The sequence below is a fragment of the Lepus europaeus genome, chromosome 3 (genome assembly GCF_033115175.1).
Source record: "Lepus europaeus isolate LE1 chromosome 3, mLepTim1.pri, whole genome shotgun sequence".
Lineage (NCBI taxonomy): Eukaryota > Metazoa > Chordata > Mammalia > Lagomorpha > Leporidae > Lepus > Lepus europaeus.
In genome coordinates this window covers 24,996,515-25,022,327 of record NC_084829.1, presented here as the reverse complement: position 1 = coordinate 25,022,327, position 25,813 = coordinate 24,996,515, and the positions used below count along the sequence as shown (strand labels likewise).

Genomic DNA, 25,813 nt, shown 5'->3' with positions numbered 1-25,813 from the left:
AGGCGAGGGCCGGCCTCCTCCTGGGCTTGCCGGCTCCTCCCACTCCGGGTCACGCCGCCAGAGGGGCGGAAGCGGTGGCGGCGGCCGAGCTGGGCTGCGGCTCGCGGCGCGGGTCCTGTTCGCCGAGCGCGAGGCGCGCACGGCCTCGCAGGCGCTCCGAGGTGGGGGATTGCGACGCGGGGGCGGCGGCGGGGAGCGGGTGACAGCGCCTCACGATGCGGCTGGGCCGGGGTGCAGCGCGGGTCGCCGGGGCGGGAGGTGGACGGGTGCACCGGGCTCTGGTCCTGGGCGCCCCCGATTGAAAGGGGGTGCAGGGTGATGTTGGGGCGACGGGGTCCCCTGCACGCTGTTTGCTTTCTCGCAGCAGCGCCGTCTCCCCAGGCCCCTCACACCTCTTCTGAGGTGAGCCCGGCACCGACTTCCGAAGGGACGTGGACAGCCTGTGGCCGGCGCGGTGGCCTCCGCTGCCCCGGGAGCTGTGGGCTGCGGCCCCGGGGGGTTTCGGAGCCCCGTCTCCGCCCCTCGTGTCGGGGTGGGGGGCGCCTGCCGCGGCGGCCCCTCGCTGCGCCCCACGTCCGCCCGGGCGGCGGCCTCGCAGGTGTGGTGGGAACCTCGGCGCGGCGGCCGCGCGTGGGCTTGGTCGGCGCTGCCCGGCTGCCGCCGTGCCGCCTGGCCCCGAGGCGGCCGCTCGCCTGGAGCAGCTGCTGGGTGCAGCCGGCAGCTGGCAGGTGCAAGGCCCCGCCGGGGGAAATCGGGGTTCGCTGGTCGGAAGCCAGCGGATTAGAGGCCCCGCGTTCCCTGAGCCGCGTGCGGGACTCCCCCCGCCCCAGGCCGCCGCAGCCGGGGGCCTCCCCGAGCCCTGCAGAGACACGCGCGCGACCCAAGGCTTTTGCTGGTCCTGTTCTGTGTTTTAATCTATTTTGGGGGCGGAAAGACAAGTGGAAGCTTTCCCTGAGAGGCACGTGAGAAAATTATCATTAATAATTAATATATCAAGGCGGAGAAAGTAGTCAACAAAAGGTTCCCAGCAAGGGGGGAGGGGTTCAGTTATTGAACTGGATATTGAATATTGAATAATTCAGTATTGCGGAAAACCTAGTCAGTGTGGGAATAAGAAAGCGCTAATCCTGCCTGATTTTAAGTGGCCCAGATACCTGCGTCTGTTCTCTGAAGAAGTTTCTAGTAGTTTACCCTATTTTTAGGAATTCTGCTGACGCCACTGTAAATTTTTATTCCAACCTGCAGATCTTTTCATTCATATTTTCATGAATTCAATGAGTGCTTTTTAAAAAATAATTTTGAATAAACTGCTTCCAAAAAAGCTGAAGATAATTAAGATAGAAATCTAGGCATTGATAACATTTACCTCTGCATTTACCACAAAAACATTCACCTTTTTCTTTTTTATCACATTACAACCTAAGTGGTGAATTTAAAATTAAGAATAAATATGCTCATCAAATAATGTTGAACATGAAAACACTTTCAGTACACTAGTTGGTTTTAGTGATACTTTGAGCACGATTTCTAAGATTGTGTTTAACACACAATAATTTTCATGCTTTTAACTTCGTTTTTATCTTTGATTTTAGACCAAGGACCCAGCAACAGTGGAGATATAAGAATAACATTAAGTGCTCAGAAAGGACAGAGGCACGTGACCTTCATTTGTATAATTAAAGATGGAAAAATGAAGGCTTTTATAGCTGATTTTTCATATCCACTTCCTATATTATGTGTTATATTAAATACCTGTTTTCCAGTATATAAACTATTTGATGAAATTATATAATCGTTTTCAGGAATATATGCATTTCTTTTTTTGGTGCTTTTTTAAAAGACTTAATTTATTTTAAAAGCAGAGGGAGAAAGAGAGATCTTCCATCCATTGGTTCATTTCCCAAATGGCTGCAACAGCTGGGTGGGCCAAATGGCTGGGTCAGCTGGAAGCCAGGAACCTGGAACTCTGTCAGAATCTTCTGTGTGGGTGGCAAGGGTCTAAGCAGTTGGTCCCTGTTCTGCTGCTTTCCCAGGCGCAGAGAGCGGGATTGGAAGTGGAGCAGCTGGGACTCGAACCAGCAGCCATGTGATCCCTACATCATAGTCATCTTAACCTACTGTACTACAGTGCCAGCTGAACACATGCATTTCAAGTGACAGGGTCAAACCAGCATGGATCTAGGATGATTTTATTGACAAAGTGGTTTCAAAAAGTTCATGAAAATTGAGTGGAGTTAAAACAGTAAATTTATTTTGGTGCATAAACTGTTTGAAATCCATGCTAGTTTTTTTTCATAATGTGCGTTTTCTGTGATCTTTATATATTTACACATATGTGTGCATCCAGATATACTGTATTTGTGGGTTTTTTAAAATAATACTGGATATACATTTCATATAAAAAGATTTATAAAATGATTAGTATACTCATTTATATGTGAAGAGGTTTGTTGGGTTGAATAGGTTTTTGAAAATGCAGAAAACCACCTTTAAGTGCAGTTATACTAATAGGTAGATGGTAATTTTAATGCTATGAGAGCTTTACCTCGCAGAATAATGTGTGCTGTAGAGCCAAATGGCAATTTAATGCTTACTAGAATGCAGTTCAGAATGTGCAGGGCTTCTGTGTTCATAGCTAGCACAGTATTGTTTCTGAGAAAGTGAATACTAAGTCAAAGGAAGATAACACATAACATTTTTTTAAGATTTAATTGTTTATTTGAAAGGCAGAGTTACAGAGAAGCAGAGGTAGAGAGAAAAGGAGGTCTTCCATCTCTGGTTTACTCCCCAGGTGGCCGCAACAGCTGGAGCTGTGCCATTCCAATCCCAGGAGCCAGGAGCTTCTTCCAGGTCTCCCACGCAGGTGCAGGGGCCCAAGGACTTGGACCATCTTCCACTGCATTCCCAGGCCATGGTAGAGTGCAGGATCAGAAGTGGAGCAGCTGGGACTTGAATTAGTGTCCATATGGAATGCCAGTGCTGCAGGCGGCAGCTTTACCTGGTGTGCCACAGCACCGGGCCCTATACATAAACATTTATCTCAAGATTTCGCAGAGTCAGTATATGTGGTGAATTGAAAATTTTTCCATGTGATGTCCCAAAAAAATGTTATGTTAGAACCAAGAAATGTGAAACAACAGGATTACAAGCTCCTCAGATCTTTTCCTGGAGATTAAGAATATTTATGTGGAATTTTCATTTTATTATACTTTTCCATTTTTGAATTCCTGACCCATAGGGGCTGGTGCTGGGTCATAATAGGTTAATGCAGTTCCAGCATCCCATATGAGTGCCAGTTCGAGTCCTGGCTGCTCTACTTCTGATCCAGCTCCATGCTGTTGGCCTGGGAAAGCTGCAGAGAATGCCAAGTGGTTGGGCCCCTGCACCTGTGTGGGAGACCCAGAAGAGGCTACTGGCTTCCATCTGGCCCAGCTGTAGCTGTTGCAGCCATTTGGGGAGTGAACCAGCAGATGGAAGATCTCTCTCTGGCTCTCCCTTTCTCCATATGTAACTCTGCCTCTTAAATAAATAAATAAAGCAAGCTTTAAAAAAAAGAAAAAAAGACCGAACTTATGTTGGGAATAGCTTGCCTTTTATACTGGGAAGGAGAAAATGTGTAACAGCAACAGCTTAACACGTTAAGCCACAGTGCTGGCCCCTTACGTGCTAGTTCTTTCTTTTTCTTTTTTTTTTTTTTTAAGATTTATTTATTTATTTGAAAGGCAGAGGTAGAGAGAGATTGATCTTCCATCCGCTGATTCACTCCTCAAATGGCTGCAACAGCCAGAACTGGGTCGATCTGAAGTCAGGAGCCAGGAGCTTCTTCCAGGTCTCCCACATAGGTGAAGTGCCCAAGAACTTGGGCCATTTTCCATTGCTTTCCCAGGTGCATTAGCAGGGAGCTGGATGGGAAGTGGAGCAGCCAGGTGCTCGTATGGAATGCTGACACTGCAGGCGGCAGCTTTACCTGCTATGTCACAGTGCTGGTCCCTGCACTCTAGTTCTTTTTTGTTTTTTTAAACTTTTATTTAATAAACATAAATTTCGAAAGTACAAATTTTGGATTATAGCAACTTTTCCCCCCATAACCTCCCTCCCTCCCCCAACCATCCCATCTTTCACTCTCTCTCCCATCCCATTCTTCATCAAGATTCATTTTCAATTATCTTTATATACAGAAGATCAACTTGGTATATACTAAGATTTCAACAGTTTGCACCCACACAGATACACAAAGTATAAAGTACTGTTTGAGTAGTAGTTTTACCATTAATTTGCATAGTACAACACATTAAGGACAAAGATCCTACATGGGGAGTAAGTGCACAGTGACCCCTGTTTTTGATTTAACAATTGACACTCTTATTTATGATGTCAGTTATCACCTGAGGCTCTTGTCATGAGCTGCTAAGGCTATGGAAGCCTCTTGAGTTCACAAACTCCGACTTTATCAAAGTGGAAGTTCTTTCTTCCCTTCAGAGAGAGGTACTTCTTTCTTTGATGGCTCGTTCTTTCCACTGGGATCTCACTCACAGAGATCTTTCATTTAGGGTTTTTTTTTTTTTTTTTTTTTTTTTTTTTTTTTTTTTTTTTTTTTTTTTTTTTTGCCACAATGTCTTGGCTTTCCATGCCTTAGAAACTCTCATGGGCTTTTTAGCTGGATCCGAATACCTTAAGGGCTGATTCTGAGGCCAGAGTGCACTTTAGTCCTTAATGCTTGTTTCACCATACTGTCATTAGAGTGCTTTGAGACCTCGTAACATTCTACCATTCTATCTTTCAAGATATCAGTGCTTTAATCTAGATTTTGGTATTTATTTATTGAGTTTCACTAAAATCAGATATGATTTTCTTTGAAAGTATAGCAAGAGATTGAAATTCAGAAACTCCTAAGAAGATGGTAAGATGGAAAGGAACATAAAAGACAAAAACTAGGTGGTTTTCCTTATTGAATTTTACAGAAAGCTGTGTAAATTTTTTTTTTTTTTGGTTATTTGTGTGTTGTGTTTCTCATATTTAAATGTGTCAGTGTTAATAGACAATGTTCATCTAATAGAACGTGCTGGTTGTGGTGCTTTGAATAGGTCGTGTTGTTTAATTTTCCTGCTCTGTCTAAAGGATACTCCTCCCATACCAACTTTATAATTTGAATGCTCAGAGACTATGTGCTCATACCTGCTAGATTGATCGATAATTCTGAAAACACTACAGATGCTAATATTTAATGTTAATTTTTTGTTGTTTTTTGCAGACTTTCTGATACAATGGCAACCCCACGAGGGAGGACAAAGAAAAGATCATCTTTTGATCATTCTCCAGATAGTCTTCCTTTGAGAAGCTCCGGGAGGCAGGTATTACTCCTTTGTTTGTTCCATGTACTTTTTTTGAACACACAGAATTATTATGATCAGGACTGGAGAATTGGGGGTGAACAAACACAATTCCAATCCTCAAGTTACTTGTAGTCAAGTGGAGAAATTCCACAATACATTGATACTACAATATAATAAGTGGTAGAATGTAAGAAATCGTGGCCTATCTGGTAAAGAGACCTGCAAATATACAGGCACAGAGTATGCATTAGCATAGGATGTTCAGAGAATCTCTGAGGTTGCATCCAGGATATCAGACTGGGCCAGATGTGCTTGGCTTGGGAGCTGTTTGTAGGACTTTGGTTGTCAGCTTGTAGTTGGTTGGGCATTGGAGGGTCTTGGTAGGTCTTATTTAAAAAAAAAAATTGAATGATGAAATTTTTTAAATCTGTGATACTGAGAGGGTGTAACTACTCTCAGTGGAGAAAAAAATTTTTTTGATTTGAGAATGACTTTGTTCATTTTGACTGATGACACTTTTTCCAGAGAAAGGCTCACACAAATCTTAGTTGTCAGATACCTACTTTTTAAAAAAAATTTTTAAAAAATATTTGACAGGTAGAGTTATAGACAGTGAGAGAGAAAGAGACAGAGAGAAAGGTCTTCCTTCCGAAATGGCCAAATCGGCTGGCGCTGCGCCGATCCGAAGCCAGGAGTCAGGTGCTTCTTCCTGGTCTCCCATGTGGGTTCAGGAGCCCAAGCACTTGGGCCATCCTCCACTGCCTTCTGGGCCACAGCGGAGAGCTGGACTGGAAGAGGAGCAACCGGGACCAGAACCCGGCACCCATATGGGATGCCGGCACCGCAGATGGAGGATTAACCAAGTGAGCCACAGCACTGCCCCCCCCCCCCCCCTTTATGGTTTATTTATTTACCTGAAAGAGTTACACAGAGAGTTACACAGAGAGAGAAGGAGAGGCAGAGAGAGAGGTCTCCCACATGGGTGAAGGGGCCCAAGGACTTGGGCCATCTTTTACTGCTTTCCCAGGCCACAGCAGAGAGCTGGATCAGAAGTGGAGCAACCAAGGTTTGAACCAGTGCCCATATGGGATGCTGGCACTGCAGGTGGTGGCTTAACCCACTATGCCACTGCACCAGCCCCTCAGATACCTACTCTTAAAGTGCTATATCTGTGTCTCTACTAAGTTAGTGAATTATTTGCACAGCAAAAGATTGGTGTATTGCCTGTCTCTGTCTACAGGATGGACCTTCTCATTTAGTACTTACAACGTGGACATGATTTCAATTATAAACCTTCCACTGCGTTTACCCCTGGTCATTCTGGCAAAATTTTAGTATTAGCTGGTTCTCCTATAGGCAAAGAAGAAAGCAACAGAGACAGCAGAAGAGGATGAAGATGGTGGGTCAGAGAAGAAGTACAGGAAATGTGAAAAGGCCGGCTGCACAGCAGCGTGTCCTGTGTGCTTTGCAAGTGCTTCTGAAAGGTTGGTGAGAGAGTGTGTGTAGGCCTCGTATTTCTCCCCAGGAGACCATTCTCTGGGAACATCATTCTTGGAGGTGATTTTTTCCAAAGATAGATAAAAATACTGTAAGTCATCTAATAGAGCTACTGCCAGGATGTTCTGTACATACCACGCCGTGCTCAGTGCTCCCCCAAAACACCTAGTCTAATGGGAAAGATCACACTCATTTGGGTTGAGACCTGGGTCCTATCCTCAGTATATCTCATTGTGTATAAAATGAATATTCAAAAATCTTAAAAAATCCAATACTGAGATACTTCTGGTCCCAAGCATACTGAATGAGGGTATTCAGCCTGTATTATCTACCAGTTGTGCATTCCAGATTCCCCTGTTAGCTCGTGGTCATCAGAAGTCTTAAGTGGAAATGATAGAAATGTTTATTCTTTACCAAAGCTACATGTTTTGCTATTTTCAGATGTGCAAAAAATGGCTACACGTCCCGATGGTATCACCTCTCATGTGGGGAACATTTCTGTAATGAATGCTTTGACCATTACTACAGAAGGTTTGTTCATTAATTGTTTGTGGTTTCCATGGTGGAGGGAATAGTGGTGGGGCAGTGGAGTGGACCGGAGGGTTAAGGCTTGGCCTCCAGGCTTACTGGATTATCAGACTCTTTCAATGAGCCTGTGATGAGTATGTCGTTGACCAGAACTTTGATGCTATTCTTGGTAGGTGTGCCTAGTTAAACTTAGGGATCGAAAAATGTCTACCATGAGACAGTAATTCTGTGCATGCAAGTTCTAGAAAATCTTGGAGCTGTTGCTTCTGTTTGTTTTGTTGTTGTTTGGTTTTTAATTTATTTATTTATTTGAGGGATAGAGTCACAGACAGAGGGAGAGACAGAGAGAAAGTTCTTCCTCCCCAGGGCTAGGCCAATCCGAAACCAGTACCCTCTTCTGAGTCTCCTGTGTGAGTGCAGGGACCCAAGCATTTGGGCCATCTTCCACTGATTTCCCAGGCCAGCAGAGAGCTGGATCAGAAGAGGAGCAGCCAGGACTTGTACCAGCGCCCATATGGGATGTAGTGCTGCAGGCAGAGGCATAGCCCACTATGCCATAGCGCTGGCCCCACTGCTTCTGTTTTAATAGTTTCAATTTTTTTAAGGTTGATTTATTTATTTTAAAGAGTTACACAGAGAGAGGAAAGGCAGAGAGAGAGAGAGAGAGGACTTCCATCCACTGGTTCACTCCCCAGTTGGCTGCAACGGCTGGAGCTGTGCTGATCCAGGAGCTTCTTCCAGGTCTCCCACGTGGGTGCAGGGGCCCAAAGTCTTGGGCCATCTTCTACTGCTTTCCCAGCCTGTAGAAGAGAGCTGGATCAGAAGAGGAGCAGCTGGGACTAGAACTGGTGCCCAAATGGGATGCCGGCACTTCAGGCCAGGACGTTAACCCTCTGTGCCTCTGTGCCACAGTGCCGGCCCCCGATAGTTTTAATTTCATTAATTTATTCTCTAATTTTGATTAATGAGTTTCTTCTGTTTATGCTTAAATTTCTCTTCTCTAGTTCCCCAAATGGGAAGCTGATGCTATTAATCATAGATCTTTCTTCTTTCCCAATAAGTACATTTAATGCTATAAATTTCCATCCAAGCACAGGTTTTGCTCTATTCCACAAATTTTGATAATGTTTATTTTCACTTATATGCAATTAAAAATATTTTTAAATTTCCTTTGAATCTCCCTCTTAGACCTATTTAGAAGTAAATTGTTTAATTCCTAAATATCTGAGACATCTCCAGTAAGTTTCCTGTTATTTATTTGTAGTTTAATTCTGTAATGGTTGAGAATATACTATGTATGATTGCTATGTTTTAAATTTGTTGGAATCAGGGCTGGCATAGTGGGTAAAGCCTCTGTCTGCAGTGCTGGCATCCCATATGGATGCCAGTTCTAGTCCTGGCTGCTCCACTTTTGATCCAGCTCCCTGCTTGTGTGCATGGGAAAGCAGTGGAAGATGGCCCAAATGCTTGGGCCCTTGCACCCACGTGGGAGACCCAGAGGAGGCTCCTGGTTTCAGATTGGCCCAGCTCTGGCCATTGAGGCCATTTGGGGAGTGAGCTGGTAGATGGAAGACCTCTCTCTCTCTCTCTGCCTCTGCATCTCTGTTACTCTGCCTGTCAAATAAATAAATAAATCTTTTAAAAAAAATTTGTCGAGGTTGCTTCATGATCTATAATGTAGTTTATCTTGGTATTCCCATCTGAAGTGGAGAAAAATGTGTGTTCTGCTGTTGTCAGATGGAGTGGTCTATAAATGTCAGCTATATCAAGCTGATTGATAGTGCTGTTTGGGTCTTAATATATTCTTTCGTTTCCTACTTGATCTTTCAGTTACTAAAGAAAGTGTCTTAAATATGCCATTTAATTGTCTCTCAAAGTCTCCAATTGTACTGAACTGTACTATATATGTATTTTCCTTTCTGTTCTATAAGTTTTTAACTCCTGTATTTTAAATCTGTTAATTGCATTACACATCTAGCATTATTATTATATCTCTGAAAATTGATCCCTTTATGTAATATATAATATGCCTTGTCCTTGTTATATCCTGATAATGCCTGTGGTTCAAATTAATATGGCTGCTACAACTATCTTTTTATTAGTGTTAGCATGGTATATCTTTTCCATTTCTTTACTTTTAAATTTGAACCTTTGTATTTAGAATTGTTTCCTTGTATACAACATACGGTTTTTAAAATCCAGCTGACAGTCTGATTTATGTCTTTATACTATCCATTTTTTTAAGATTTATTTATTTATTTGAAAGGTGGAGTTACTGAGAGGGAGAGGCAGAGAGAGAGAGAGAGCTTCCATCCGGTGGTTCACTCCCCAAATGGCTGCAATGGCTGGAGCTGGGCCTATGTGAAGCCAGGAACCAGGAGCTTCCTCCAAGACTCCCATGTGGGCGGAGGGGCCCAAAGACTTGGGCCATCTTCCACTGCTTTCCCAGGCCACAGCAGATTGGAAGTGGAGCAGCCAGGTCTTGAACCGGCTACCATATGAGATGCTGGCACTGTAGGCGGCAGCTTTACCCGCTACATCACAGCGCTGGCCCCTATACTATTTATTTTTTTAAGAAGATTATTTATTTATTGGAAAGGCAGAGTTAGACAGAGATCTTCCATCCGCTGGTTTATTGCCTATGTGTTGCAATGGCCAGGACTGGACCAGGCCTAAGCCAGGAGCCTGGAATTCTAGCCCCTCCCACTTGGGTGGTGGGGTTTCATGCAGTTGGGTCATCTTTTGCTTTCCCAGATGCATTAGCAAGAGACTAAATTGGAAGTGGAAAAACTGGTACTCAAACCAGCACCAATGGGATGCCAGCATTTCAGGCAGCAGCTTAACCTGTTGTGCCATGATGCCACCTCCACTATTCATGGTTTTTTTTGTTTGTTTGTTTGTTTGTTTTTAATTTTAACTTGAAAAACAGAGAGTGACTGAAAGAGATCTTGTATTCACTGGTTCAGTCCTCAGATGTCTGCAATACAGCAGCAGGCCAAGGTGAGGAGCTAGGAACTCAGTGTTGGTTCTTCCATGTGGGTTGTAGGGATCCTACCTCTTGAGCCATCACCTTGCTGCCTCCCAAGGTGCTGCATTGGCAGGAAGCCAGATTCAGATGCAGAGCTGGAACTCCAACCAAGGCACTCCCGTATGGAGTGTTTGCATTCCAAGTGGTGCCTTAACCACTGTGCCAAATGTTTGCCCTATTCATGTTTTAAGTGCTCATTGGTATCATTGGATTAAAATATATCACTTTGGTAACTGTTCTTTATATGATACATTTTTCTCTTTTTCTCTTCTTTTTCTGTCTTCTCTGCTTGCAGTTGAGCATTTTGTGATTGTACTTAATTTCATATACTGGTGTAACTTTTCTAAAGGAGGCTGCCTTAGGATTTAGATACTAGAACTGATAAAACTATTCTTCTGACAGCCTGTTTCATGGGTACCATAATCACTGCCCCTCTGCTATAACTAGGGTAGTTCAGTCCTTTATACAGAAGTACTAATCTGCCTCCTGTTCTGAAAACCTGATTAACTTATTACTTGATATATTTATTTTTGGTGTTTTTCAGCCATAAGGATGGATATGACAAATATACTGCATGGAAAAAAATATGGACTAGCAATGGCAAAACAGAACCTAGCCCCAAAGCTTTCATGGCCGATCAGCAACTCCCCTACTGGGTAAGAAGGATGGTGCTCTGTTTCTGTGATGCCCCTGTGCCTCTGCAGTTAAAAGGAGCAATTGAAAAAAACTGCTTTGGGAAGCCATTCTTTCATTATATTTATTGTTATTTCTATGACTCTTAAAGGAAATGCTATTTTTGTATTTATAGGATGCTTAAATAACTCAATATGAGAATACTTTAAAATAGTCATGGAAAAATGCAATTGACAGATAAGTGTAGGGGCCAGCGCTGTGGCGTAGAAGGTTAAGCCTCTTTCTGCAGTGCTGGCATCCCACAGGGGCTCTACTTCTGATCCAACTCCCTGCTGTTGGTCTAGGAAAGCAGTGGAAGATGGCCCAAGTGCTTGGGTACCCACCTGGGAGACCAGGAAGAAGCTCATGGCTTTGGATTGGCCCAGCTCCAGCCATTGGGGCCGTTTGGGGAGTGAACCAGCAGATGGAAGACCCTTTTCTTTGTCTCTCCCTCTCTTGTCTATGACTCTGCCTCTCAAATAAATAAGTCTTTAAAAATGTATTTTGTTATAAAAAGTGTTTAGATCTGTGCCTAATTTTCATAACATACATTTTCCATGAACTTTTTACAAGTTCTCTGTTGTAAAGAAACTAAAGATTCACCTGCTGGTGATAGCCGTGGCTAAGTATGGTTTAGCTGTTTTTCATTCTTTGTTCATTTTTTTAAATTTCTTTAAGCATAATTTTCTGTTTTATGTATAGATCTTACGTTTAAAATCATGCTTTGGATACAAATTTTTATAACTTTTAGGCATTTAAAATTATTTTAACTTTATATTATCTATTTTTCCCTTTAACTGTTCTTTGAAAATATATTTTAATGATTGCACATACTGTATAAATTAGCACAATTTAATAGTGATTTGATTTTTAAAAGTATAGGTTATTCTGAGCTGCTCTGTAGACACTTAAAATGTTTTTGGTTGAAGTGAAATTCATAAAACATAGAATTAACCATTTTAAAGTGTACAGTTTTATAGAATTTAGTATAATCATGCATTTTGCAATTACACCCTCTGATTCCTGTTGCATCATCCACAAAGGAAGTCTTTAGCCCATTAAGCAGTCACTCCAAGTCCTCCCTCCCCTCATCCGTTGCAGCTGCGCATCTCCTTTCTGTCTGTGTAGATTTACCTCTTTTGAATGTTTCACATCAGTGGAGTCAGGCAGCGTGTGACCTCTTCATTTAGTGTAATGGTGTTGAGGCTTCTCTATGCTGTCCCATGTGTCGGCACTTTATTCTTTTTTTTTTTTTTTTAAGATTTATTTATTTATTTGAAAGTCAGAGTTACACAGAGAGAGAAGGAGAGGCAGAAAGGGAATGACAGGTCTTCCATCTGCTGGTTCACTCCCCAGTTGGCTGCAGCGGCCAGAGCTGAGCCGATCCGAATCCAGGAGCCTCTTCCGGGTCTCCCACGCGAGAGCAGGAGCCCAAGAACTTGGTCCATCTTCTACTGCTTTCTCAGGCCACAGCAGAGAGCTAGATTGGAAGTGGAGCAGCTGGGACTTGAACTGGTGCCCATATGGGATGCCGGCACTGAAAGCGGCGGCTTTACCCGCTACACCACAGTGCTGGCCCCAGAACTTTATTCTTTCTTGGAGTAATACTCCATTTTGTGGATATGCCACAATTTGTTCATCCATTCATTGTTTGATAGACATTTGGATCATTTCCATCTTTCAGCAGTTGTGAATAGTTGAAGAGTGCTAATTTGAACATTCATATTCATCTGTGTGTTTGAATATCTGTTAGCAATTCTTTGACTATGTATCTAGGAACAGAATTGCTGTGGGTCATGAGAATTCAATGTTGAACTTTTTGAGGGACCTCCAAACTTCTGTGGCTGCTGCACCATTTTTCATCCCCAACGGCAGGATGTGAAAGTTCAGGTTTCTGCACATCCTTACCCAACTCTTGATTTGTTTTTTGATGCTAGCCACCCTAGTGGGTGTGAAATGGTAACTCATTGTGGTTTTGATTTGCATTTCCCCAGTGGCTAACACATCTTTTCATGTGTCTGTTGGCCATTGGGTATCTTCTTTGGGGAAGTGTCTGTTCAAGTCCTTTACCCTCTTTTAAATTGTATTGTCTTCCTCTTATTGAATTATAAGAGTTCTTTGTATGTTCTAGACACTAAACCCTTTTCTTATCTGTGATTTGTAAGTATGTTCTATATGTTATCTTTCTACTTCAATGGCATCCTTTGATGTAGAAAAGTTTTAAATTTTGATGATGATCAGTTTATCTATATTTTTCCCATCCTTGTACTTTTAGTGTAGTAGCTCAGAATCCATTTGCAAAGGAGGGGTAATAAAGATTTACCTATGCTGTTTTCTTCTAAGTGGGTTGTATAGGTAGTCATAATGCAGGAGAGAGGAAAGAATATTCAAGATTGCCCAAAGTTTGGTTAAATCACACAGTAGAGTATAGTGGTGGAGAATAGAAATGGCAACTGAGAATTAGCCAATTTTTTTTTTAATGTTTTTACTTACTGCAAAGCCAAAGTGACAGAGGGAGAGGGAAAAGGGGTGAGAGAAGTGAGAGCGCATCTATCCACTAGTTCACTCCCCAAATGCCTGCAATGGCCAGGACTGGACCGGGCCAAAGCCAGGAACTTGGAACTTCCAAGGCGGTTTCCCACATTGTTAGAAGGGGCCTAGGTACTTGAGCCATCATCTGCTGCCTCCCAGGATGTATTAGCAAGAAGCTGTCTTTGAAGTGGGGTAACCAGGATTCAGACAAGCACTCTGATATTGAATGTGGTCATCCCAAGCAGCGGCTTAACCTGCTGTGCCACAACACCTACCCTTCGACAGTTTATTGGTCTTGACTTACTCCTTCTCATCTAGGTTCAGTGTACAAAACCTGAGTGTAGAAAATGGAGGCAACTTACCAAGGAAATCCAGCTTACACCACAGATAGCGAAGACTTACCGATGTGGTATGAAGCCAAATACTGCTGTCAAGGTATGATCTGCTGATTTTTCTTTTGAATTAGCAATTTTTCGGAAAATAATATTGGTGTGTACTTTTCGCTTACTGTATTAATCAGGGCTGTATTGGTGTGCATGTAACAGAATCCTAAGTCAGTGGCTTAACCAATTAGGAATTTCACTTTTCTTTTATTCTTAGCAGTTTGGAAATAGATCAGCTTATCTGCCCAAGGAATCTCCTTCTGGTTTCTAGTCAAGCTACCTTTAGTTTTGTTCCGCATCCTTAAAGCCACGGTGTAGTTGCTGTACTGTCATCCATTGTGTCCAAGTTCTATGCAGAAAAGAAGGGAAGGGCAAAGGGCTCAAGGGTTATGTCAGCCAAGTCTGTCCCTGTTTTACTGGGGACACTTTCCTGGAGTTCCAAGGGTAGATTTCTATTTATGTCTCACTGAGAAGAATGGGATCATATAGCTGCAGTGAACTGCAGTGAGAACGAAGTTGTTTTCCAACTGAGCCTCTTGCAACACCAAAGCAGGATGCTGTTAGTAAGGGAGAAGGGCACATGGACATGTCTGGTGGTTCAGAATCAACCATAGGTGGTATAATGTGTCTTTTCTGAAATTGGGCAATTACTCAGTGTTTAAAAATGTGTAACTGGGGGTCGGTATGTGACACGGGAATTCTGCATGGGCGCAGGCATCCCATTTGGGCTCTAGTTTGTGTCCTAGAGCTGCTCCACTTTCAATCCAGCTCCCTGCTAAGGGTCTGGAAAAAAGCAGTGGGGTATGGCCCAAATACTTGGGCCCCTGCTGCCCACAGGGGAGACCCAGATGAAGCTCCTGGATCGGCTTCTGCCTGGCCTAGTCTTGGCCATTGTGGCTATCTGGGGAGTAAACCAATGGATGGAAGATAGCTCCCCCCCACCCCGACTCTGTCTCTGTAACTCTTTCAAATAAATAAATCTTTTAAAACTAAATAAAAATAAAAACATGTAATGACTTTAATGTGTTAAAGCTATTGATGTACACAAGTGTTGCTTCTCTGTGGAATATGTTACATTAGGAATCATTGTAAAATTTACTTTTTTAATATATACATTTCAGTGGTTTGTAGTATGTTGACAAAGATATATAATCATTACCAGTAACATACTTTTTTAGGTCAAGTATTTCCCTTTTAAAGAATGATTGGAGGAGCTGATGCTGTGGTGTAATGGGCTAAGCCTCCACCTGCCCCACCAGCATCCCATATGGGTGCCGGTTTGAATCCCAGCTGCTCTTCTTCCAATCCAGCTCTCTGCTATGGCCTGGCCACAATGGCCAGAGCTGCACTGATCCGAAGCCAGGAGCTGCTTCTGGGTCTCTCGTGGGTGCAGGGGTCCAGGGACTTGGGCCATCTTTTACTGTTTTCCTAGACCATAGCAGCGCGCTGGATTGGAATTGGAGCAGCCAGGACTTGAACTGGCACCCACATGGGATGCCAGCAGTGCAGGCAGCGGCTTCACCTGCTATGCCACAGCACCAGCCCCACAGTAATCTCTCTTAATGATTCATTTATCCTATTAGAGCTTCAAAAAATGCATTTTATTACATGCTTATGGAAGGCATGTTTTAAAGGTTTACAGACCTGTGATTCAGAGTGATCTTTATATCAAAACCATACCTGAGGCATCCCATATAAGCACTGGTTTGAGTTCCTGCTACTCCACTTCCAATCTGTCTTCCTGCTAATGCACCTGGGAAAGCAGCAGAAACTGGCCCAAGTAATTGGGCCCCTGTACTCACTTGGGAGATCTGATGGGAGTTCCAGGCTCCTGGCTTTGGCTTGTCCCAGTTCCAGCTGTTGCCTCCACTGGGGAGTGAACCAGTGGATTGAAGATCCTCTCTTTATCTCCCTGTGTCTGTATCTCCTTCTCTGTAACTCTGCCTTTCAAATAAATCAGTATTTTTAAAGAAGAATTTTATTTTTTTTCTCTTTGCACTTTCTTGTCCTGTGACCTTGGGCAGGACCACAGTGAAAGTGTTGGGAAGCCGTGGTGGAAACAGACACCCTTACCTACTCCTGACCACAGAGGAAGGGCTTCAGTATTCTTCAAGTGTAGTGTACCTGTGGTTTTTTGTAGGCACCCTTTATCCTACTGAAGTTCCATGCTTTTCCATGTTGGTTGAGAACTTTGTGAATTGTGAATGGATGTTGAATTTTGTCAAATTCTTTTTTCTGCATCTTTGGTGGTGATCATGTAGTTTTTCTCCTTTAATCTGCTATTCTGGTGATATGTACTGATTTTGGAGTATTAAAACAATGTTGTGTGCCTGGAAACAATCCCACATGTCCTTGGCATGTATACTTTCTCTCCGCCACTGGAGGTGCTTCCGTCTGCTCAGGACTTTGGCGTCTGTACTCACGGTGGATGCTGTCTCTCACTTTCTCCTTTTCTAATATCCTTGTCAGGTTCTGCTAGCTGCATAAAAATGAGTGAAGTATACAGTCCTTTCTGTTTAGGTAAAGTTTGTTGTTCGAGGTTGGTATTAGTTCTTTTTTAGTGTTTGTTCAACTCCACTAGTTAAGCAATTTGGGTCAGTAGTTTTCTTTGTAAGAAATGTAAAAATTGTAGATTCAGGAGCTAGTGTTTAGCTTAACAATTAAGGTTCCCACTTCCCACATGGGAGTGCCTAGATTTGTTTCTCATGTCTGTATCCTGACTGCAGCTTCCTGCCTGTGCATTCCCTGGGAGTAGAGGTGATGGCTCAAGTAGTTGGGTCCCTGCCACCTACATGAGGGACCTGGATTGAGTCCCTGACTTCTGGCTCTGTCTTGACTTTTGTGCTCATTTTAGGGAGTGAACCAGCACATAGGAGATCTCTGTCTCTCTCAAACAAATAAATATTGAGAGGAAAATGATAGATTGAATTTATTTAATAGATATTTGGCTATTTAGCCGGCGCCGCGGCTCACTAGGCTAATCCTCCGCCTTGCGGCGCTGGCACTCCGGGTTCTAGTCCCGGTCGGGGCACCGGATTCTGTCCCGGTTGCCCCTCTTCCAGGCCAGCTCTCTGCTGTGGCCAGGGAGTGCAGTGGAGGATGGCCCAAGTGCTTGGGCCCTGCACCCCATGGGAGACCAGGAGAAGCCCCTGGCTCCTGCCATCGGATCAGCGTGGTGTGCTGGCCGCAGCGCGCCAACCGCGGCGGCCATTGGAGGGTGAACCAACGGCAAAAGGAAGACCTTTCTCTCTGTCTCTCTCTCTCACTGTCCACTCTGCCTGTAAAAAAAAAATTTAAAAAAAAATTTAAAAAAATAGATATTTGGCTATTTAGGTGGTTTGTGACTTCTTTCCATTTTGGAAGGTTGTGTTCTTCAAGGAACTTGTCATTTTTATCTACTTTGTAAATTTAGATTGTTCACATTGTTCCCTTGTCTTCCTTTTAAAAATGTCCCTGGGCTCTGTGGTGGTATCCCCTCTTTTATTTTTGCTGTTGGTGATTTGGGACAGAGGAGTGGAAACCACAGATTTGAGCCTGGGACCATTGTCTTGGAATTGGTAAGACCTGATCTAAACTCATTCAATTGATTCTGAAACTCACCTTTCAGGGTAGAGGGCTCTCTGAATGGGAGAAGAGGAAAAAATGGGAGGGGCCTACCTCTGGTGCAGGGCTTCATTTCCCAGACTGAGGAGCTAGCATTGCTGTGGTTTTGTGCTTCCCAGTGTTCCTCAGTGGTCATCTTCCACTCTGTCCCCTGCAAGCTCTGCATCTCATATTTTTCTTTGCCTTTTGTTCCAAAGTTAACATGTATTTCTGAAAGGTCAAGCATGTTAGGTTTTGCATCTTTTGGGGCTGGTTATAAATTATACCATATTTTTTGTGTTCCTTTGTAACTTTACTTTTTACTCAATATTGAGGTTTAAGGTTTTATTGAGGAGCAGAGAGAGATTAAGACAGACAGAGCTCCCATCCTCTGGTTTACTCTCCAAATACCTGTAATGGTTGGGACTGATCCAGGTCAAAGCTAAGAGCCAGGAATTCGGTTCAGGTCTCCCTTGTAGGAGGCAGGGACCCAATTAGGTGAACCATTATCTGCTGACTCCCCAGGTCTGTTTTAGCAAGAAACTAGGTTAAGGAGCGGAACTGGGACTCTCAATCCAAGGCACTCCGATATAGAAACATGGCACTGGGCAAATACCCAACCCATTATTGAGTTTGTGGATATGCATCCGTGCTGATGCCTGAAGCTCCGATTTATGTATATTGTGTGAATCTACCTCAGTGTAGGTGGAATCTTCAAAAACTTTGTGTAATGCATATTATGAAAAAACTGTGCATGAGTTTCAAACATATCTTTTGTATCAAAATTCTCTTTTAATTCCATTTCCCATGAACTTTTTAAAGTACACTTGTATATATTCTCATATTCATGGATGTGGGATGTTTCTAGTTTTTGGCTGTTACATACAGTACTTTTGTGAGTACTCTTGTGAGTATTCCAAAGAACAGACTTACTAGGCCATAAAGTAGAGCAATCTTTAGTTATTTAAACAACATTAAACAGGAAATGAAACATAGCATTCAAACAGAAAATACATAAGTCAAAATGCATTGCTCAATAAATTTTCACACAGCACCTATTTGGCTGGCTCCCAAGGAATGGAACACTGACCAGCCCCCAGAAGCCCTCTTGTATCCGCTGTCAATCACAATCTCCATCCTTGCTCCCCTAAAGGGACTGCTTACTCGGGTCATCCAGGCCTATGGATTCCCCTGCTTGCTTTTGAACTCTCTGTAAGTGGAGCCCTTGCAGGATGGTAGGACTGTTTTTGCTCAGCAGTGTGTTTGTGAGCTGTAGTGTATGTGGCAGTGTGTGGCTATAGTTTATTCTCATTGCCATTATCTAAATATGATATGATGGGTGTTGATGGACTTTTGGGTGTGTACTTCTGTTGGTACAGGTGTACAAGGGACTTCCCAGAAAATAATATCAAGGTTAGAATTGCTGGACATATTTTATGCACATCTTCCATGATGCAAGATAATCCCAAATTATATGCATTTAAAATATTTATACTTTGCCAACTTGCTCTCCACAGTTGTTATTTATATTTCAGTATCTGTTTCATATCCTCACTTATACAGTGTTTCATTGGACTTTTTTAAAGTATTTATTTGAAAGTTAGAGTTGGAGGGAGGGAGGGAGAGAGAGAGCTTCTATCCACTGGTTCTCTCCCCAAATGGCTGCAGTGGCCAAAGCCAGGAGCTTCATCCAGGTCTCCCATGTGGGTGAGAGGGGCCCAAGCACTTGGGCCATCTGCTGCTACTTTCCCAAGTGCATTAGCAGGGAGCTGGATTGGAAGTGGAGCAATTGGGACTGCAGGACTGCAGTGCACACATGGGGTACTGACATCCTGCTGCACCACAGTGCTGTCCCCTCATTGGACTTTTGTCTTTGCCAATTTAAGAGGTGAAAAAGGAAAATTTCTTAAAGGTAAATTGACATTTATGATTATTTTATAAGTAAACCTGATTAACAGTTTGTTTTCTCTTGCAGCCAGAGGCCTCAGACCATTGTTCCCTTCCTGAGGATCTAGTGAGTACTCTCGCAGTTTTTTTTTTTTTTTAAAGATTTATTTGAAAGACAGAGTTACAGAGAGAGGTAGAGACAGAGAGAGAGGCCTTCCATCCGATGGTTCACTCCACAGATGGCCGCAATGGCCAGAGCTAAGCCAATCCGAAGCCGGGAGCCAGGAGCTTCCTCTGGGTCTTCCGCATGGGTACAGGGGCCCAAGGACTTGGGCCATCCTCTACTGCTTTCCCAGGCCATAGCAGAGAGCTGGATTGAAAGAGGAGCAGCCGGGACTAGAACTGGCGCCCATATGGGATGCTGGCACCTCAGGCCAGGGCTTTAACCTGCTGTGCCACAGCGCGGGCCTCCACAGCAAATTTTATGAGTTTTATGAGTCTCTCTTCATTTGGTTGCTAGTCAAAAACTTTATAATATAAAATGGTAACTGTTAGCTCTTTGTTACTTTAATTGAAGTTCCTGAGGGGCTTCTTGGGAAGGAGAAGGTTTATTTGAGTTTGTAGTTTGGAGGTTCACAGTTCGGAATTGGGTGGCCCCATTTAGCTTGCTATCTAGGGAAGGCTGGCCCTGGTGGAGTAGGTACAGAGCAGCAGATTTAATAGTGAGCCAGGAAGCAGAGAGAAGTGAGTCCAAACTCGGCCTAAATAACCAGCCCACTTTGAGAACTGTCTTCTGAAGGCAAGCCCTGATGACCTTAAAGACTCCCAACCAGGCCCACCTCTCAAAGGTCCCAGTTAGTTCGAGTCTGCATTCTGAATCTGTCAGTCATTAACATAAGACTTCACAGTTTAAATATCTGCAAGAGTTTGGGGACCCAAGTTCTGTTTAATCCATAGCAGTAACTGTATTAGGAAAATACTAGAATAGTGATATTATAGGTGATCTCATCCCAAACCTTACAAAAAGACGAAGTTCATTGGCTTCGTATTAAAATGAAATAAGGAAGATACTGCTGCTGGGATCACACTTGCCACACTTGTATTTCAAGGGTGATTTTGTGACTGTTTCTCCATTTGACTCTTCGAGGAAAAGAACAAAAGGGCCATAATTTTATTGTCTTGGCTTGGATTCAGCTGCAGGTGTGTTCCTGTGCCTTCTGACCTTAGTGTAACTGCTGTGTCCTATCCACACCCAGATATGGTTGGGCAGGCAGCGTCTCCAGCTGAAAGAGCTATGTGTGTCTCATTTCATGTCTTCGTGAAACAGTGATATCCAAGTATGACATGGAACCAGATCCATTGGCTGTCTGAGAAACAATTTTTGGGGACCAGTGTTGTGGCATAGCTGGTGGAGCTACCTTCTATGCCAGCACCGTAGGGTGCTGATTCAAGTCCTGGCTGCTCCACTTCCAATCCAGCTCCCTGCTAATGTGCCTCAGAAAGCAGCAGAAGATGGCCCAAGTGCTTGGGTTCTTGAACCCACGTGGGAGACCTGGAAGAAGCTCCAGACTCCTGGCTTCAGCTTGGCATAGCCCCAGCTGTTGTGGACATTTGGGGAATGAACCAGTGGATGGAGGATCTCTGTCTCCCTCTCTCCCTCTTCTCTTTTTCACTCTGCCTTTCAAATAAACAAACATAATCTTTTAAAAAATAATTTTTAAAATTCTGGGTTTCTAAAATTCTAAGAATTCTGAGTCATTCTGATTTCAGTTATTTGGGATTGTTAATTTGAGGTTCTAGATTTCTAAAACTTGGGGACTACAGTGGATTTTCAGGCAGAGGAAGAACTAATATGCAAATTAATTTTAAATCCATTCAGTTACAAAGAGGTATGAAATAGGTGTGCTTTATATATGTAATTGATTGATTTAGAGGGAGAGAGAGAGATTTTAAATAAGTTTATGCCCTCAAACATTCCCATAATAATGCAATGGCCAAAATAATTTCTGAATTTTGTATAGATATGGGAGTATAGCAAGAAAGGAAATATAACTTAAAATGCAGTTATAAGCACCTTACCTATCTGTCCTTCAATGTTGAGACCATTTTGAACCCTGAAGAATCTGAGCTTTTGGACAGAGGCCATATTTATGGGATGCAAGAACTGAAAAATATTTACCGGCATCCCTGAATTCGATCTGCCAGATAATTTTTTTTTTTTGCATTCAGTTAAAAAATAGTTGTCAGATGCAGATTTATAACCCTAATTGTCTACCTTACCTTTTTTTTTTTTTTTTTTTTTTGACAGGCAGAGTGGACAGTGATAGAGAGAGACAGAGAGAAAGGTCTTCCTTTTGCCATTGGTTCACCCTCCAATGGCCGCCGCGGTAGGTGCGCTGCGGCCGGCGCACTGCGCTGATCCGATGGCAGGAGCCAGGGGCTTCTCCTGGTCTCCCATGGGGTGCAGGGCCCAAGCACTTGGGCCATCCTCCACTGCACTCCCTGGCCACAGCAGAGAGCTGGCCTGGAAGAAGGGCAACTGGGACAGGATCGGCGCCCTGACCGGGACTAGAACCCGGTGTGCCAGCGCCGCAAGGCGGAGGATTAGCCTAGTGAGCCGCAGCGCCGGCCTACCTTACCCTTTTTTATTTCTATGGATTCTAGTGTCACTTTTAAAGTTTCTTTTTCTTTTTTTTTTAAAGATTTATTTGTTTGTTTATTATTTGAAAGGCAGAGTAACCAAGAGAGAGGGAGAGGCAGAGAGAGAAATCTTCCATCTGCTGGTTCACTTCCCAAATGGCCACAACAGCCTGGGCTGGGCCAGACTAAATCCCGGAGCTGGGAACTCGATCTTGGTCTACCACATGGGTGGCAGGGGCCCAAGTACTGGGTTGTCATCCCCTGCCTTCCCAGCACATTAGCAGGGAGCTGGATCAGAAGTGGAGTAGCCAGGACTTAAAACAGGCACACCAATATGGGATGCCAGAGTTATAAGCAGCAGCTTAACCTGTTGTGTGACACAGCTGGCCCCTAAAGCAATTTATAAAAATTTGGGTGTGTTAGTTTCCTGAAATTGCTATAACAAGTTACCACAAACTGGATAGCTTGACCAGCAGAACTATGCTCTGTCATCGTTCTGGAATCAGGGTGTTGACAGAGCCTTGAGGAGAGGCTCCTCCCGTGCTCCCTCCAGCTTCTAGGGGTTGCCAGCAGTTGTTAGTCATTAGCATTGGCTTGTGGACTCGTCACTGCAGTCTCTAGGTCATGTTCTGAAGTTCCAGGTGGAGATGAATTTTGGGGACATGCTGTTTAAGCCCAGTGATTGTATAAATTACCATTTTTTCTGTGGTATATGTGTTAGAGACGAGGCTGACATTTCTGATGGTGTATTGACAGAATTGCAGCCAGGTGTCCAGGAATAGAGACCAACAAGAGCAAGTGTGGTTACTAGTCACAGCCAGTGCAGAGGCTGGGGTGCAGTACCCTCAGATGGGCTTCTAGGGGGAAGAAAGACTGGGGAGACATGGAGAGGTGGCTGGACCTCTTCATTTGTACACCTATCTGCATGACCTAGGAAATAGAAGAGAATAGGAAAGCTTGTGTTTGTGATTTTTTTTTAATCTATCTACTTATATTATTTATTTACTTTTATTTATTACTTACTTACAATGCTGGCCCCTGGTTTTCATTTTTAAGGCACCAGCATTCTGCCCTCTGCACAGTCCAGCTGGAGTGTCATGACTTGAATACTTCCTAGTACTGAGCTGGGAAGGGGTTGGTAGAGGCAGACCTGATGTGTTGGGGAAGGAGCTGGAGCTCCCCTTTCTTTGTGGCTGTTCAAGAATAGGCAAACCCAAAACAGACCTTGAGAGCAACGCTGCCAGACTGAATGCCCTCAGAGACTGGGCAGGCCAAGTGAGTGGGAAGTAGCTGAGGAGTGTACAGACCTCTACTAAACTGAACTGCGCCTGCTCCAGATCTGTACTGGACATTCTGAAGGCCAAACAGAATGTGTCTCTAAGCTGGATCCACACTGTAGGCTTCAAGGTCCAAACTGCTGCTTGATGACAAATGGAATTTTCTTGGAACCTAGAGATCTAGCAATAGAGGACCCAAGAGCAGTAGATCCTCTTGAGTCAAATTCACAGAGTTCATGGAGCATAAGTTTAAAGTTGTGTTTGGAAAGCTGTAGGACGTAGGACTTGTTGGCAGTGTTGCCTTACCAGCTGTGTCAGTTTCATTTTCATTGCAGTGGTCAGTCTTTGTGGGGTTGTGCTGATTCAGTGACTCCACGCGTTCCATCAACTCTGGCATGTAATTGCACATTTGAAGGCCCATAGCAGCTGATTTTGTGCAGTCCCCTACATTTGGCATCTTTTTTTTTTTTTTTAATGTATTTGAAAGGCAGAGAGAGCATCAGAGGGAGAGACAGAGAGAAATTTTCCAACAACTGGTTCACTCCCACTTAGCTGCAATAGCCAGCACCAGGTCAGGCTGAGGCCAGGAGCCAGGAACTCCATTTGGGTCTCCTACATGGGTAGTCCAGGCCCAAGTACTTAGGCATATTTTTGCTGCCTTCCCAGGTGCTTCAGTGTGAAGCTGGATTGGAAATGGAGTATCCTGGACTTGAACCGTGCTCTGATAAGGGATGCTAGTGTCTCAAGAAGTGGCTTAACCCACTGTGCCATAGTGCTGGCCTCTTGGCATCTTATTTTGCTGATTGTAGACTACTTTTCCCTTTTAGTGGGCTTTGGCCAAAAGCAGTAATGCTTGACTACTACTTAGAATTATTATTTTTTCAATTGCAGCTATCTTGATCTTCTAAGTAAAAAGAGGGGGCTAGATAAACATGATTACCATTGCAGAAAGAAATTTTCCATGTCAGACTTAAGTCTAAGCTTTTAGTGTAATAAGTGGGCTCTGCCTTAAGACTGACCTAGTGTTGGTGGGCTCTGGGGGAGGAGGTGGAGGCGCCTGGTCTATGTAGAAAAGAATTCTGCATAGCAACCATTTGCCCCAGGTATCCTCAACCATTTCTATTCCTAAGTCTGTGTACAGAACCCTGGTTAAGAATTGTTAAGGAAGAGTGGGGAGAGAGGCAGGGGAGAAGGATTAACGATGGAGGAAATGAAGCAAATCATCTGTGCCTGGCAAGACTTCATGTACAGTTCTCATCTGCCACTGCCCTCTTCTGCTCGGCCCATTTCAGAGAGTGTCGGAAGTCTCCAACCATTGGTGGTACTCCATGCTCATCCTACCTCCTTTGCTGAAAGACAGCGTGGCAGCACCCCTGCTTTCTGCCTACTACCCTGACTGCGTTGGCATGAGCCCCTCCTGTACCAGCACCAACCGTGCCGCCGCTGCCACCAGCCCTGGGAAGCTGGAGCACGCCAAGGTGGCCCCCTCTGCACTTGGTGAGAGCCCTGCCCAGTGCCCTCGCTTTCCATCCATTCCCTGCTGTGCCCACTACCTGATATGTATGAGGAGCAAAAGGCCTAAGTTTTCTTCCAGGGTATGTGACACATGATGTAAAGTACCTCCTTGTTTCATGTATTTGGTCGTACAGTCAGCCCTCTGTGCAGTTTCCATCAGGAGACTCAACCAAGTATCGGAAATACTAAGGGAGGAAAATTATATCTGTATTGAACATGTGCAGCTTTTTTTCTATTTTTAAAGATATATTTACTGGGACCGGCACTGTGGTGTAGAAGGTTAAGCCTCCTCCTGCAGTGCCAGTGTCTCATGGGTGCTGGTTTGAGTCCTGGCTGCTCCGCTTCTAATCCAGCTCCCTGCTAATGCACCTGGGAAAGCAGCAAAAGATGGCCCAAGTGTTTGGGCCCCTGCACCCACGTGGGAGACGTGGAAGAAGCTCCTGGCTTTGGCCTGGCCCAGTCTGGCCATTGTGGCCATTTGGGGAGTGAATCAGCAGATGGAAGATCTCTGGCTTGCTCGCTCTCTCCTTCTCTCTTTCTCTGCATTTCAAATATATAAATCTTTTTAAAAAATTTATTTATTGACTTGAAAGGCAGGTTACAGAAAGAGTTGCAGGGAGAGAGGGAGAGAGGGAAATCTTCCATCCTCTTTTTCACTTTGGCCATCATCTGCAGCCTTCCCAGGTACATTAGCAGGGAACTGGATGGGAATCAGAGTAACTAAGGCTCAAATTGGCATTGATAAGAATTGCTGGCATTGCAAGCAGTGGCTTAACTTGCTGAGCCACAGCGCTGGCCCCCAGACTTTTTTGTTGTCATTATGTCCTAAATAATAAAGTACAACAACTGTTTATATAGTATTTACACGTGGTAGGTGTTATCATTAATACAGAGATGATTACTGTATGTGGGTGATGTGTGCACACTGTGCGTTTTGGT

The 25,813-nt window shown here is 43.9% G+C and overlaps 1 protein-coding gene across 1 annotated transcript in view; it reads left to right on the top strand.

The window, feature by feature from the left end:
* Positions 1 to 83: 83 nt before the first annotated feature.
* KDM1B (lysine demethylase 1B) overlaps positions 84 to 25,813 on the top strand; it is a 55,464-nt gene continuing 29,734 nt past the window's right edge. The window contains exons 1-8 of the mRNA XM_062185394.1: positions 84 to 161; positions 5,252 to 5,351; positions 6,690 to 6,817; positions 7,272 to 7,361; positions 10,931 to 11,042; positions 13,909 to 14,025; positions 19,531 to 19,569; positions 24,652 to 24,856. Coding sequence (XP_062041378.1) covers positions 5,265 to 5,351; positions 6,690 to 6,817; positions 7,272 to 7,361; positions 10,931 to 11,042; positions 13,909 to 14,025; positions 19,531 to 19,569; positions 24,652 to 24,856 — 778 coding nt within the window. The 5' untranslated portion in view covers positions 84 to 161; positions 5,252 to 5,264. The remainder of the gene's footprint in view (positions 162 to 5,251; positions 5,352 to 6,689; positions 6,818 to 7,271; positions 7,362 to 10,930; positions 11,043 to 13,908; positions 14,026 to 19,530; positions 19,570 to 24,651; positions 24,857 to 25,813) is intronic.